The sequence below is a fragment of the Salmo salar genome, chromosome 01 (genome assembly GCF_965601325.2).
Source record: "Salmo salar chromosome 01, fSalSal1, whole genome shotgun sequence".
Taxonomy (NCBI): Eukaryota; Metazoa; Chordata; class Actinopteri; order Salmoniformes; family Salmonidae; genus Salmo; species Salmo salar.
In genome coordinates, this window is record NC_138291.1 from 169199481 (window position 1) to 169215974 (window position 16494).

Below are 16494 nucleotides of genomic sequence, written 5' to 3' on the forward strand. Positions count from 1 at the left end.
AGCATTGCAGTTGTCTAGAAGTGACAAAAGCTTGGATTAACTTTTCTGCATCATTTTTGGACAAAGTTTCTGATTTTTGCAATGTTACGAAGATGGAAAAAAGCTGTCCTTGAAATAGTCTTGATGTGTTCGTCAAAAGAGAGATCAGGGTCCAGAGTAACGCCTAGGTCCTTCAGTTTTATTTGAGACGACTGTACAACCATCAAGATTAATTGTCAGATCCAACAGAAGATCTCTTTGTTTCTTGGGACCTAGAACAAGCATCTCTGTTTTGTCTGAGTTTTTAAAAGTAAAACATTTGCCGCCATCAACTTCCTTATGTCTGAAACACAGGCTTTCAGGGAGGGCCATTTTGGGGCTTCACCATGTTTCATTGAAATGTAGAGCTGCGAATCCTCCACATAGCAGTGAAAGTTAACATTGTTTTGAATGACATCACCAAGAGGTAAAATGTATAGTGAAAACAATAGTGTTCCTAAAACGGAACCTTGAGGAAGTGCGAAAATTTGTTGATTTGTCAGAGGATAAACCATCCACAGATACAAACTGATTTCTTTCCTTATAGACCAATTTGGGTTTCCAATCTCTCCAAAAAAATGTCATGATCGATGGTGTCAAAAGCAGCACTAAGGTCTAGGAGCATGAGGACATGGCTACAGTGTTTTTGTAATGGTGTTGTATTTAATGGTAAATGTCACTAATCACACTACATATAGAGCTGTTTTTAATGATTTTATTGAAAAACCTTTGACTTCCTTGCAGTGATTCATAATTGTATTACTTTATTAGGTTTGTCGCAACAGTTTTAGTCACTAGCCCATTCCTCCATCAAAGTGTTGTGCTTGTAGGGAAAGTCTTCATATGGAATTTGCACCATCGGGATAGCCATCTCATAAAGCTGCCATTTCTTAAACTGTTCAAGGAGAGTTGGATTGAAGCATTAGGTTGCTGGAAGTACAAACTGAATTGCTTTCATGGAGGACTGTCTTGACTTGTGAGTGATCACACAATGTATTTTCATCATGAGCAAAAGCTATTGTTTTTTTTGTAGTTGATGCATTTAAAAACTCAAGAGCCCATCAAAATTGATAAAATGGTGTAGCAGGAACAGCAGCATCTATTGTGCAAAACATGGTACTTTCAGAGTAATATATGGTAAATCTTGACTGTGACTTTAATGGCAAATTTTTCATAAAGGCTGGAAAACACCAGATTCACAGGGAATATATTACATAGGATGAAGAAACAATACTCCAAGCCGCAGCTCCATACTACTTGTCAGACATAGACCTAATGACCTTGTGTACCTATTGTAGAGTTGTGTAGTAGACTGGAATGTCTACATAGTCAGTGCCATTGAGAAACTGTTCACTTGAATAGTTAAATATTCTGAAAAGTAACAGCCTACCCTGCTAATAATGTTTCAAATTAGTTAAAATAGGGGAACCTGCTGGACCTACTACACACCGTTGGTTAACTGAGACAATGTGCCAGAGTTCTAAAAGTACAGACGAGCAGTTATGTTATGCTAATGAGTTTGTCACACTTCTGGCTGCAGATCAAGCGGTCCTGTCCCTGGGGTGATTTTTCATGGCAAACTGGTTTCATTCTGTATTATTTGTTTGGTTTTATTTGTACTATTCCCCACCCTGTTAGATGCAATTCATCTTTGTTAAGCAGATGGCTGGAAAAGGTTTAGTGTGTCCTGTACAGAATACCTCAGGGAGATGCAATCTTACAAACAATTCACAAAACTCCCAACTGAGTCTGAGATCATTAACATGAACTTTGACTTATGTGAATTCTTGTCTGAGTGCTGACTTCTAGAGTTTTGAGAATAATGTAAGTGTAGTCTAACTCTTGTAAGTGTAAAGCTTATAAGTGAAAGTGTAACACTTTAGTGGAATGTATCATGTAAAATATCATTTGTGTAATATCATATGTAAATGCATTATAGGATTTCATATCGTTTAATCATGTAAATGTGAAGTGACTCCGCTATAGCAATGGCCATTTTGTGTTTTTGCATTGGCCGATTTTTGCATGAACGACACTGACCATTGTGACTTCCTGTACATTCCTGACAGACAGGCTGACTTAATTCTCCTTACAACGGATTTGCCTGATTTTGGTGGACATTGTCTAATGCTGAGCCAGTTCATTAACTGAACACACCGTTCATCGAATACATTTAAGAATCAAGTTTAGTGTGAAAAATAAGGACTTGCAAGGAATTCTGGGAGGTTATACAACATTTTCCCCATTGCGTACTGGTGGGCATCTGCTGTGTGGAATCAGATGGTTTGAGTAAACAATACTATTATGTTGTTTTTTTTTTTGTTTTTTTTACTGCACTCACTCACCCATATACGTAGTTCCATACTGAGAATAGGCCACAAACAGGGTGATGTGCTGCTCAAAATAGCCCTGTTTACAAGGAACCCCTCTGGTGTGTTCTGTGTTTTTACGCCCTTCTCCAGAATCTTCTCTTTGCCATTAGTACATTATCGACCCAAATGAGTTGTGAAATTTGTAAAACGTTATTCCCAGGTGGGCCCCTAACGAGGACCCGACGCTCACCACTGTACGCCAATGTTCTAAAGTGTTCTAGGTTTTTGTTTTTCTCTTGAAGAACAATGCCTGGGTAGCTCCAGCTGCCTCACATCTTCAGTGTTTTGAAGCTAAGAAAAGCATTTGTAATTTGATAAGGCAATTCTACGCTCAGTGAATCAGCTTACTCTGATCATATTTTGGCTTAAATTAGCAGCATCTATGTAAAATGCACTCATTGTGCTGTTGCCTCAACATATGACTGAACTATTAATAACAGGTGTTGGTGTGAGCATAAGTAATTATACAAATATGTATGGTACTCTAAGACTGTAACTGTATGTCTGTATCTCTATGGCTCGATTGGCTCCCTTCTTTAGGGCAGAGTGTCTAGGTTTGTTTCTGATTGGCTTAAAGTCCTATGGGCTGGTGTGACTGTTTTTCGATTGGGTAGTTAGTGTCGGAACAGTATGTACTGAACTCTCCTTTCTTCCGTCTTTTGCCAAGTCTGTTCTTGAGAACATAGCTGTTCACTGGGGAGGAGTTCAACTTTAAGCACCTTTCGCAGCCTAAAGCAAGAAACAGTATGCCTGTTTAAACCATACACTATAGTATGCATAACCTATGCACAAATACAATTAAATAATATTTTATGAAGTCAAGAACAGACAAACATTTCTCCTATTTCAACGTTCATCCTCTCTGATCTCTCTCCTTGTCACTGTCAGATCGAGTCGCTCCCGCCGGAGCTGTTCCAGTGCAAGAAGCTGCGCACCCTGAACCTGGGCAACAACTGCCTGCATACTCTACCGTCGCGCTTCGGCGAGCTGACAGGCCTGACCCAGCTGGAGCTGCGGGGTAACCGTCTAGAGTGCCTGCCCGTGGAGCTGGGGGAGTGCAGGCAGTTGAAGAGGAGCGGCCTGGTGGTGGAGGAGGACCTGTTCAAGACACTTCCCACAGAGGTCAAAGAACAGCTGTGGAGGGCCGACAAGGAGCTGATCTGAGGAGAGAGTCCAGAGGGAGGCAGCCTAAGGAGAGGAGGAAAGCGGGAGAGAGGATTGGGCAGTGGAGGCTGATGTCACTTTCAATTGATGGCCATTCTCAAATTTCTCCCTCCTTCCAGCCTCCACTAGTATGGGGTAGGAGAAAGGGGGGAGATGTGTCCATATTGCTGGACACGCATCCAGAGAGGGATGGATGGTTGGTTGGTTGTTGTCTTGGCTCTCCTGGCTGAATTATTCTTTTTTAGGGTCACTGGTAGGACTGCCACAATTACAGTATAACCGTGTAACCGATGAAGACAGTCATAACCATTTAAAAAAAATACAAACAGCTGGCTGAATAACCACAATGCAGCAGCATCAGCACACAGAAATAGAACAGTCTAGGAAAATCTAACCTTGGCAATTTGACTGGTAAACTTGTAGGTACACTTGCAATGGCTGCCTGATATTGCGACGCAATAATTTCCATGGTAATGTAGAATGTTCATTCAAATTATGTTAACTGATGTAGCTCATGCAATGTATTTTTTTTGTAATGTCAGTTGAGTTGATTGAATCAAATCGCAGCACAAATTACTTCCTGCTTTGAAACTATGGGTACACTGTCAATAGCCGCCACCACCCATTATGCCATAATTTACTTGAATTGGGATGCCTGTTCTATTCATTATATTTCTATGGCAGCACTTGCCGTCTGGAGGAGAGGAGAAAATGTAAATCTACCAAAAAATTATACATTTTTTGCTATTCAAACATTTATTACGGTGACCGCGGTAATTACAGTTATCCAAAATTCCATGACCATCAAATCCCTAGACACAGGGTCACAAGATGTTCATTAACAGACTAACCAGATGGAGACCTCTCCTCATCAACTTTATGGTTCTTTCCCCCTTTTAAAAAAAAATAAAACGAAGTGCAAAATCGATCGTGGTCGAATGCTGATTAGGAGAGGATGAGAGACAGAAATTAAATGCTTGTGAGATTGAGGATTTTTTTTTTGTACGGAGTCATCTCAGTATGGATCAGGGGTGTCAAACTCATTTTGCCAAGGGGGCTGCATTTGGTCTTTGAGGTCAATCCTCCCGGACTGTCTAGCTTTCATTTCAGTGATTTAATAGCGAGTTGGACACAGTCAAGAAACTGTATGAATGTAAGTCCATTATCATTTCTAAACCATTTCCATTTGGTTTTAGTCATTTTAAACTATATTGAGTATGTTTCCCCCCCAAAAGGAAAACAATATTTCTATATTTTTTTTTCTCAAACAACCGGCAGGCAGTATGTTTTGACACTTCTGGTATAGACAGTGGCCACAGAAGGACAACATAAAAGAGTTGGTGTGAGAGTGGAAGGTTCATGTAGCCTACAAAGCAATATGTGTGTGTGTGCTCCGTTTTCCATCTTCACTTGGAAGTATACAGTCCACGAGTCTGTTTATCCAAACGCCAGTGAGATGACACAGGATCTGACTGGTTAATGAAACACTATGGCCGATGCAACCAAAGCAGGGCCCTGTTTTATTAGGCACCAAATAGTGGGAAATGGACTGAAACTACCTGGACTTGTCCAAAAATAACACTAATTTTTGTTTTCTGCAAAACATTTCAAAATGTTTGTTACCGTGTGCCCTAATGAAAACAACCCAGATATTTGCACTCCAACACAGTAACTGTGGATACATCATTGGCTAATACAGAACACATTTGTGCGGTATATTCTGCATGAATATCAGAGATACTTTTTTATTGAATGGACTTGGAGTAGACAACATTAGAGGTCAATTGCCACCAAAGGTGATTCCTTTAAGACCAGCCAGGCAACTCTTGTTACTAATATGGCCTTCCCTTTTGGGTGCTGTAATGTATGTCCCACGCTGTGTGTCATTACAACCATCATGTTCATGATTTTTCTAAATATGCAGACAAATGTATATCTTATAATGTTGTAAATTTATGTTTCAAGAATTTACATGGTATTATTATTCTCACCAGCTGTTCCAAGTTATTTTAAAAGGAGAGGGAAGCCTCACTTTGGAGGAAAGTAAGATGAATTCATCTTTGTTGACATTTTTTTTAAATGTAATAACTACATACATAACTGCCCTTTTTGCAAGGTTACCAATGGGTGTTTTGAGTCCAGTTCTGTTCTGAAAAGGCCTCAGTCTTGGATTTGTTAGTAAAGGCTAGAGCCCAGCTCTAAAAGGTTGGAGCAACGCTCACAGAGTAAGAGTGCATCAGAAGAACAAACAATCCCAGAGCAGAGGCTCGCTGGTCGAGACTTGACTGGTTGAATTCAGACCTACTTTAATGTTGAAGTATTATTCTCTGACATGTTCCAAACGGTTTGAAACATTTGAAAACAACTGCAAACAGGTACACCCCAGGTCACTCCTTAAACGGCTGTTATGACTGATGTGGTTGAGCTATCTCAGGGCTTCACTGGAGAGCTCATTGATTCACAGCTTTAATGTGGCACAGGTTTGAAGGGGTAAATATGATAACAGTTAGCGCTGACTGAATCGGAGAAGAAAATTGAGTTTCTGATAATAGAATAGGATAATATATTTCAGAATATATTGTTGTATATAATTACTGTCATTCTTTAAAAGCCATATAGTGTCATAAAGAATCCCCCTCTTTGTGTAAGCCTCGTTCTGTTCAGCTGAGGTAGCGGTTACATGCTATTCTTCTGTATCACATCTAACTCTATAAATGTATTGTTTTGACACTGAACTATTTGTATCTAACCAGATCTAATGCTCCAGCTTTTTATCCTTTTTCATATAGCCCTCCCCAACAAATTAAAAATCTGTTTTTATCCTGACCTGTACTTGTACTGACCTTCAACACAGTGGGAACACTGTCACTTCCCTTAATCACAAGATTAGGCATTCCCCCCCTAAAAAGCACAGAGAGATTTCAAACTTCTATTTCACAACCCCCCCTCCCCCTCTAGTATGTCGCCATGGAGGAAACAGGTGGAGGGTGAGGTCAGCAAAGTGTTTACAGAGCAGTGGAACTAGGAAATGTGGTAACATTTTATTTGGATAGTCTGTAGAACATATACATATGAACTAAGTTACATTTCAGCTATCTACTAGCCCTAACCAATTACATTATATTTTAGTCATTTAGCAGAGGCTCATATCCAGATCTACATACAGGAGCAAATAGGGTTAAGTGCCTTACTCAAGGGCACATCAACATATTTTTCACCTAGTCTGCTTGGGGATTCAAACCAGCGACTGGCCCAACGCTCTTAACTGCCAGGCTACCTGCCGCCCTAACTTTAACCCTTATTCTAACCCTTACTGTAACCTTTGCAAGAAGTTGCTTATTAACAAAGTGTGACCGGAAGTGTGTGTGACCCACAGAAAATGCTTCCCCCGATCACGTCACTGTAGGAACGGTTTCTGTTCGGCTCAAGGTGCATGTTCTGGGGTCAGATTGCAGTACCCTCATTATGAGCTTAGTCGTTAGGGAGATTAAATAAGATCTGATCCTGTATCAGTGGTTGGAGACAACCTCTACTGTACATAACCCCCCCCCCCCCCCCCCCCATCTGTATAGGACTGCCAGTATGTTCGGTACTGTAGGTAGTCATACCATGGTCACAACAGTTGACTGTAAGGGTGCAGGTAGCCAAGCGGTTAGATCTGGAGGCAAAAGAAATGCACACCTATTTAGGCGAGGTGCTGGCCAGCGGAGTGGAACACTTAAATAAAGGAGAGGAGCTCAGATGCTAAAGTATTTATGTCCAACGTTTCGACAGACAAGCTGTCTTCATCAGGGTATAATGTAACATCTGTATAGGATCTATATAGGACTGTGCCAGTATGTTAGGTTAGGTAGTCATGCCATGGTCACAACAGTTGACCGCAAGGGTAGCAGGTAGCCAAGCGGTTTGAGCATTGGGCCAGTAACCAGAAGGTCACTGGTTTGAAGACCTGAGCCGACAAGGTGAAAAATCTGTGTGCCCTTGAGCAAGGCACTTAACCGTAAAGTGCTCCAGAGGCACCATATCACTATGGCTGACCCTGTAAAACACCTTTCACTGCACACATCCTATTTCATCTTCATCCCATCACTTTTATCTCCCATCAGCAATGTGACTGTTGTGAATGTCATTTTACATGTATGTATCCCAACATTTCTTTATTTAATGTTTTTTTTTTTTCCAGATTTACTTAATGTTTGTTTTCATAAGCAACATTCAAGTTCTCATAGACTGGTCAGAAATGGTGTTCATGAGCTATGCAATGCTCGTTTTATTTCAATAGTCCTCCTGTGTATCCAGTGTGGGTGGAGCGCCCTCCTGTGGGAGGTCTGAGTAACAGAGGAAAGTGTTCACTATCATTTTCTCCGTTTTGTAATGTAAAAAAAATGCTGTAAGGTTGTGTGTATTACCATCAAAATATTAGAATTTTCTGACTCTTAATGGCCAGTCATTTAACCACATTGTGTATCATTTGGGTAGCATACCAAAACATACTCTAAGCAGCATTGATGCTTTTCATGATTATGTATTTGACCTGTTTTGGGGGATAGTTTCTAGGTTAACTCTTATTGCATATGCATAAATAGGCAAACTACCTACTTTTTAATAGGGGGTTCATGATACTACACGATATGGTTCATGATAGAGTTCAAAAGTTGGTCTAAAAAACACAGCCTATGGAAACAGTTCAGGGAGTCCGAGATAAAGGCTTCTTATTACATATTGTACTTTGCTTAGTTGATGATAACAGCCAAGTTATCACCTAACTAATGCCGTCTTTATTCATTGTGTATTCATTCATCGTGTTATTTTTCCCTCTGCGATGTTATGAAGGGTCGTAAGTAAGCATTTCACTGTTAGTCTACACCTGTTTACGAAGCATGTGACAAATACAATTTAGTTTTGTGATATCTCCGTAGCGTTAACAATTGACACGGACATGGCATGCTCTCTCAATATTGGGTAGGGCTACGGAAGTGCACATTGTCTGTCTGTCAAACAATGGTTTTTATTTCTTATAAGCCATACATTGGGTGGTCAACAGGACAATGATACATATTTCTGTCAGCCAACTGAATGAGATCAGTTGGTACAAGCCTGTATCTTTCTTTCTTTGATGTTTTGCTGGCTGGCATTGTAAGGGCCCTGATGTGTGCTGGCTTTTGTTCCTGTCAGGTTTTGGTTCCTTTCCATCTGCTTGGACAGTCTGGTCTTCATCTCAACCCACACATTTTATGCCAGGCTCACATACTGTACGCCACCCACATTGGGCGGCACTATAATGTTGCTCTTGTTTCATTTAAGTGTTAAAACATAACATGGACCTGTCAAAAGTTAACGGGCAAATGACAATCTGTATCTCTACTACATCAGTCTTGCCCATGTAATGATAGGTCTTCACTTCGTTGCCAAAATGAGTGAACACTGGCTTTCTTAGTGGAGAAATTATGAATGCCCCAGACTCTTGCAACAATGGAATATTTGAGCCTTGACAACACCACAACAGTTGTTTTACTGTGCCTATTTTTATTTGTACTATTCTGATATAAATGATAAAGGAAAACACTTATCACTGTCTCCATGTATTTATTTCCATTAATGACTTGCCTACTGATATCGACCCCAATTCAAAACAATTGTCAATGGAGAATCTCCATTCAAAGTACCCTTTTAGTCCAGAACTATAGGCCTAATCTGGGAAACCAGCCTTTAAAATCTCAGCAACAGCCAATGTACAACAGTCTTAAATAATTCCCACTATCCAGTTCAAGCGTTTGGATGGGATGGCGTTTGGGGATGAATTGCAGATACAGGTAGGCCTAGGTCCTGAGCAGCAGCATCGACATGGTTAACATCGAAAATCCTATTACTTCACTACTGTTACATTTTAATCGAGTTAGACGTCTACATCACGTGGTACTTCTAAGCAGTTTAGACCAGGAGAACCCGGTTAAAGTAGATACGGAGCTTAATTTTGAGTTTTCAGCATGGACTTTCTAACAGATCAAGATGCGAAAAAGGTCAGCCTAAAATGTAGACCTAAGCGTATATATTTATTATTTTGTATTGTATTTACTGTCAAACTTGCGTAGTAATGGCTCTCATAGCGATGGCCTATCGTCACTTATATAATTTCAGTAAATTAGTTACTTACCCTGTAGGCTGCACAGATATGAGAAGCATTTCATTTGTAGGCTACATTTTGTGCAACATCAATGTGACATTTTTGTCCATACAGTGAAAATGCAACTTGCATGCCCATGATTCAAGTGATTTACAATGTAGCACATGTAGCCTACTCACTAAATCCATTGTAGACCATCAGCGACCCTTGCATAACTTCAGCTGCTGCCAAGACCTCGGCTACAATTCTAATTAAAAAACGAAACTAACTTAAACACATTTTGTGAAAATCCAAATTACAGCCAAAAAATGTATTTCTATAGGACTCTAGTGTGCATATACTGTGGTGGTGAATACTTTCTGGACCTTTTCAACAGTACCAGGAGGACGGGTACATGATCCTGGACGGGCTCCTCAGCCCGGCGGAGTGTGATGAGCTCCGGCAGAGGATGGGAGAGATCGTGGACCGGATGGACGTTCCAGAACATTGTCGGATCCAGTTCTCCACCAATCACGACGAGCAGTTGAAAACACAGGTTAACATCCCACTGGGCACAACTGGTTGATTCAACGTTACTTCCACGTTATTTCAAGAAAAACATTAAATGTGTTGACATTGAATCAACTTGGGAAACTGATTTCGATTTGCAAAATGTAATCAACGTCAGGGACATTTTTTCTCACCCAACGTTGAACCTATATCCAGTGAAAGGTGAAAGGGTCATTTATTTTCTGAGGGGGGGGGGGGGGGTGTTCATGTTGGATTTCCATTAGTTGACAACTCAACCAACTGTAAATCAAAATGAGATGTTGAGCTGACATCTGTGCCTGGTGGGATTGCACAGGAATTGATTATGTCTGCTGTAGCCTACATTGAGTGAACTGGTTTGCTTTCTGGTTTGCTTTTCTGACCCAACCATGTGTCTTCTCCATGTCTACCTATTAAAATTATAAAGATGCAGGTAAGGTTCTTTATTCCCTTCTATGCATTTCCTCCCTCTAGACTTGTCTTTATAATAATTCCTTTGTCAACGCTCATGTGTGACCCTTGCTGTCACTTGTGTAACATTGTCACACTCCACACTGCCCTTCCCCACCTGGACAAAATTAACACCTATGTGAGAATGCTGTTCATTGACTTAAGCGTTCAACAACACATTTGCCACGCTGATCCTCAACACGGGGCCCCCTTAAGGGTGCGTGCTTAGTCCCCTCCTGTACTCCACGTTCACCCACGACTGCGTGGCCAAGCACGACTCCAACACCATCAGTAAGTTTGCTGACGACACAACAGTGGTAGGCCTGATCACCGACAATGAGACAGCCTATAGGGAAGAGGTCAGAGACCTGGCAGTGTGGTACCAGGACAACAACCTTTCCCTCAACGTGAGCAAGACAAAGGAGCTGATCGTGGACTACAGGAAAAGGAGGGCCGAATACGCCCCCGTTCACATCGGCGGGGCTGTAGTGGAGTGGGTTGAGTGTTTCAAGTTCCTTGGTGTCCACATTACCAAGAAACTATCATGTTCCAAACACACCAAGACAGTCGTGAAGAGGGCACGACAACACATTTTCCCCCTCAGGAGACTGAAAAGATTTGGCATGGGTCCCCAGAACTTCAAAAGGTTCTACAGCTGCACCATCGAGCATCCTGATTGGTTGCATCACCGCCTGGTATAGCAACTGCTCGGCAGCCGACTGTAAGGTGCTACAGAGGGTAGTGGGTACGGCCCAGTACATCATTGGGGCCAAGCTTCCTGCCATCCAGGACCTATATACTAGGCGGTGTCGGAGGAAGGGCCAAAAAATTGTCAAAGACTCCAATCACCCTAGTCATAGACTGTTCTCTCTGCTACCGCACGGCATGCGGTACCGGAGCACCAAGTCTCGGTCCAAAAGGCTCCTTAACAGCTTCTACCCCCAAGCCATAAGACTGCGGAACAATTAATCAAATGGCCACCTGGACTATTTACATTGACCCCCTCCCCCCTTTGTTTTTACACTGCTGCTACTCGCTGTTTTATCTATGGATAGTCACTTTACCCCTATCCACATGTACAAATGACCGCGACTAACCTGTATCCCCGCACATTGACTCGGTACCCCCTGTATATAGCCTCGTTATTTTGTTACTTTTTATTTTATTGATTACTTTAGTTTAATAAGTAAATATTATTTAGTAAATCTTGAACTGCATTGTTGGTTAAAGGCTTGTAAGTAAGCGTTTCACGGTAAGGTCTACACCTGTTGTATTAGGCACAATTTTTTTTTGTTGATTTGCTCTTATAGCTGGAATACCTTATCCTTATCTATCTGCAGGGAAACGCTGACTACTTCATCACCAGTGGAGATAAGATCCGCTTCTTCTTTGAGAAAGGAGTTTTTGATGATAAAGGTGAGGCCTTATTATGAATCAAGGTTAATCTCTCAACTCACTGAAATGTGATGCAATATAGAATGTGTTGGATTTATTTGACATTGATTGACAGCTAAGTGTCACTTGCTTTATAGGAGATTTCACCGTGCCAAAAGAACGCTCTCTCAACAAAATTGGACATGGTGAGTTTCAAATCTTTGATTAGATGTTGTGCTTATCTTTCAAAAGTTTTGATAACATTTTTTGCCAAGACTATCAGATAGATCTAGTATCCAGTAATCTACAGTATTCATGATCCTATTTCGTCTCCAATAGCACTCCATGCCTATGAGCCTTTATACAAAACTGCCACTCATTCACCCAAGATTCAGGTGAGAATTCCTTCAGCAGCTAGTCAGTAAAGGACACAACAGATAAACTGTTACAGTTAGATTAACACTGAAGAATACAGACTTATTGCTTATCTGTATTTTTTTGAAACTGCACTGTCGGTTAGGGGCTCGTAAGTAAGCATTTCACGGTAAGGTCTACACCTGTTGTATTCGGCGCATGTGACTTATAAAATTTGATTTGATTTGACTGCCCTGTTTCTCTCCCAGGGTATAGCCAAGAAGCTTGGTCTGAAGAGTCCTGTGATTTTGCAAAGCATGTACATTTTCAAGGTACAGTGCACACCAGCTTTTTACATTTTACTAGTCTGACTTTTTCTTTATAAAGTGTGGTAACTGGTTCTGACATTACTCCGTTGTGTTTTTCAGCAACCAGGGATCGGTGGAGAAGGTAAGAAAATGACTGAAACAACTGTTTACGAATACTGTAGAGTTTCTGTGATTGTGTGTGTGTATTTTGAAGCCCATATGGCACTTTGCCTACCTGTTTGTCAGTGACGCCCCACCAAGACGCTACATTCCTCCACACGGAGCCCCTGGGCAGGGTGATGGGCGTGTGGATCGCCCTGGAGGATGCCACCCTGGACAATGGCTGCTTGTGGTTCATCCCCGGCTCACACAACAGTAAGGCACTAATGATGACCTTTGACCCATGTTAAAAGTCCATTCATTATTCATTGGTGCCAAGACCCGGGACTGGTTATTTATCTCAGCTCCTCCTTTGAGATTTCAAAACAAGTTCAAGTAAATTGAGAACCACTGCCTTCATCAGTCTCAACCAGGTTTTGAATAACAGGGGTGCCCCACTAAGGAGTCAGCATGTAATTCAAACCATGATCTCCCCCTTCCCTCTAGATGGTATCACCCGACGTATGGTGCGGACCCCTGAAGGCACCTATCCCCTGACAGACTTTGTTGGGAGAGAGGCAACCTATGACGATAAGCTGTTCATACCTGCACCTGTCAAAAAAGGTATGTGGCTCATTTCTCCTGCTGACTGTCAACTGGCCTGTAATGGTGGGTCACATAATATTTACATAAAATAAACCAAAGTGTGCCTCGCTCTTGACATCAGGGACACTGACCTCAAAAGGGTTGGTTAATAACTGCAAAACAGACCTCAGTTTGTAGTGTCTGCACTGTTGTCTTTTCCACTGTGTTAGAGGGAGCAGGGTGGAGTGGGGATCAAAGGTTACTGAGTGGTACAGACTGAAGCACACAGCCAGTTAACACTTCATTGACTTTTGAGTCTTTAGTAACCGTTAATCAGAAAATATCAACATGCACAGTTGACTTAAACTGGTCTGTCAGGTTCATGACTGTTCCGTAGAGAAACATTGATAGCATGTTAGTAAGTAACTTTCTATCTATTTTGTCTCTGCTCAGGTGGGGTGGTGCTGATCGATGGAGAGGTTGTCCATAAAAGTGAGCAGAACACTTCAGAAAAATCGCGCCATGTCTACACTTTCCACATCATGGAGTCTCAGAAGACAAAATGGAGCCCTGAGAACTGGTGAGTGTATGACAATGTTCCCTTCCTATGAAGTCAAACACACATAATCCAGGAAAATATGTAATAGAGTATGTCCTGCATAGTCAATGCTCAATTATGAACTGGGTGGTTCGAACCCTGAATTTCTTATTGGCTGACAGCCGTGGTATATCAGCCCATATACAGTGCATTCGGAAAGTATTCAGACCCCTTAACTTTTTCCACATTTTGCTACGTTACAGTCTTATTCTAAAATTGATTAAATCGTTTTTTTTCCCCCTCAATTTACACACACTACCACATGATACATCAAAAACAGGTTTAGACATTTTTGCAAGTGTATTAAAAAAAACTTAAATATTACATTTACATAAGTATTCAGACCCTTTACTCAGTACTTTGTTGAAGCACCTTTGACAGCGATTACAGCCTCAAGTCTTCTTGGGTATGATGCTACAAGCTTGGTACACCAGTATTTGGGGAGTTTCTCCCATTCTTCTCTGCAGATCCTCTCAAGCTCTGTCAGGTTGGATGGAGAGTGTTGCTGCACAGCTATTTTCAGGTTTCTCCAGAAATGTTCGATCAGGTTCAGGTCCGGGCTCTGGATGGGCCACTCAAGGACATTGAGACTTGTCCCGAAGTCAGTCTTGCGTTGTCTGGGCTGTGTGCTTAGGGCTGTTGTCCTGTTGGAAGGTGAACCGTCGCCCCAGTCTGAGGTCCTGAGTGCTCTGGAGCAGGTTTTCAGGCTGGAGTGTGTCAGCAGTTCCTGCAAGAGGTAGGTATTGATGCTATGGACTGGCCCGCCCGTTCCCCAGACCTGAATCCAATTGAGCACATCTGGGACATCATGTCTCGCTCCATCCACCAACACCACATTGCACCACAGACTGTCCAGGAGTTGGCAGATGCTTTAGTCCAGGTCTGGGAGGAGAACACTCAGGAGACCATCCGCCATCTCATCAGGAGCATGCCCAGGCGTTGTAGGGAGGTCATACAGGCACGTGGAGGCCACACACACTACTGAGCCTCATTTTGACTTGTTTTAAGGACATTACATCAAAGTTGGATCAGCCTGTAGTGTGGTTTTCCACTTTAATTTTGAGTGTGACTCCAATTCCAGACCTCCATGGGTTGATGAATTGGATTTCCATTGATTATTTTTGTGTGATTTTGTTGTCAGCACATTCAACTATGTAAAGAAAAAAGTATTTAATAAGATTATTTCTTTCATTCAGATCTAGGATGTGTTGTTTAAGTGTTCCCTTTATTTTTTTGAGCAGTATATATATTCCATTTTAGAATAAGGCTGTAATGTGGAAAAAGTGAAGGGGTCTGAATACTTTCCGAATGCACTGTATACCACGGGTAGGACAAAGCATTTATTTTTACTGCTCTAATTACGTTGGTAACCAGTTTATAATAGCAATAAGGCACCTCGGGGGTTTGTGGTATATGGGCAATATGGCCAGGCACTCCGCGTTGCATCATACATAAGAACGGCCCTTAGCCGGGGTATATTGGCCTTAGACCACACCCCCTCGGGCCTTATTGCTTAATTATAAACTGGGTGGTTTGAGCCCTGAATTCTGAAGGCTATGGTATATCAGACCGTATACCACGGGTATGACAAAATATTTAGTTTTACTGCTCTAATTACATTGGTAACCAGTTTATAATAGCAATAAGGCTCCTCTGGGGTTTGTGAAATGGCCAATATACCATGGCTAAGGGCTGTGTCCAGGCACTCCGCGTTGCATGTAAGAACAGCCTTTAGCTGTGGTATATTGGCCATATACCACACCACCTCGGACCTTATTGCTTAAATATACACCTTTTTATTGGTTAGTGACAGTGATCCAAATGGATCTTCGTCAGGTCTTTCACAGAATAGCACACGAGGCATTCGCGGCACGCTGTACACTTCTGATACATTGAAATAGATACAGTAAGTGATTAGGGGGGATATAAGGTGTTGAGGTAAAGGTGTTCCTCACTCTTTTTTGACAGGTTACAGCCCACAGAGGAGCTTCCTTTCCCTGCCCTGTACACCAAGTAATCCTGGTTCCCTCTGTCTGCCACTACACTGAATGGATGGACCGAGGCAGACACCTTCACTTGTCCCTAGAGAAGATCTTCAGTCAAACAGGACTAACACATTATCAGAATTCAACCAGTGAAAAATGATCATGCATTAACATACTATACTTATGTCACCCAATACAAGAGGTCTACAAGACATGAGATACTGAGTGAAGGACAACAGTCATTGTGCGAATAGATGATTTTATATAGCAATGGACCAAAATGTGATGTTGAAAATGTGATTTTACATATGCTCCCTCCCAAATGTATGAATTTTAATACCAGAATAATTTGTTAAATAAACAAATTATCCCCTCCAGATTAAATGTTTTTGACGTTCTCTTTTCTGGTATTATAAACTTTTCTACTACTTGACAGCATTGTTTTTTCTTATGCATCTCAGCCTCACTCCTGAAAAAAAAATAACTTTCTTGACTAGGTCCGGGATTCAATCTGATCGCGCATTGCGGCTTTTAA

The 16494-nt window shown here is 41.6% G+C and overlaps 2 protein-coding genes across 3 annotated transcripts in view; both read left to right on the forward strand.

The window, feature by feature from the left end:
- lrrc8aa (leucine rich repeat containing 8 VRAC subunit Aa) overlaps positions 1-9123 on the forward strand; it is a 35131-nt gene extending 26008 nt beyond the window's left edge. For both annotated transcript variants that reach the window (XM_014142187.3, XM_014142201.3), the window contains exon 3: positions 3279-9123. In XM_014142187.3, coding sequence (XP_013997662.1) covers positions 3279-3554 — 276 coding nt within the window. In that variant the 3' untranslated portion in view covers positions 3555-9123. The remainder of the gene's footprint in view (positions 1-3278) is intronic.
- Positions 9124-9439: 316 nt separating this feature from the next.
- On the forward strand, positions 9440-16184 carry phyhd1 (phytanoyl-CoA dioxygenase domain containing 1). Its single transcript, XM_014142181.3, has 11 exons — positions 9440-9574; positions 10055-10213; positions 11997-12072; positions 12189-12236; positions 12370-12425; positions 12654-12716; positions 12813-12834; positions 12939-13067; positions 13299-13415; positions 13830-13956; positions 15943-16184. Exons 1-11 carry the CDS (start codon positions 9542-9544, stop codon positions 15989-15991), a joined length of 879 nt encoding a protein of 292 aa, XP_013997656.1. The 5' UTR covers positions 9440-9541; the 3' UTR covers positions 15992-16184.
- The last annotated feature ends 310 nt before the right edge of the window (positions 16185-16494 follow it).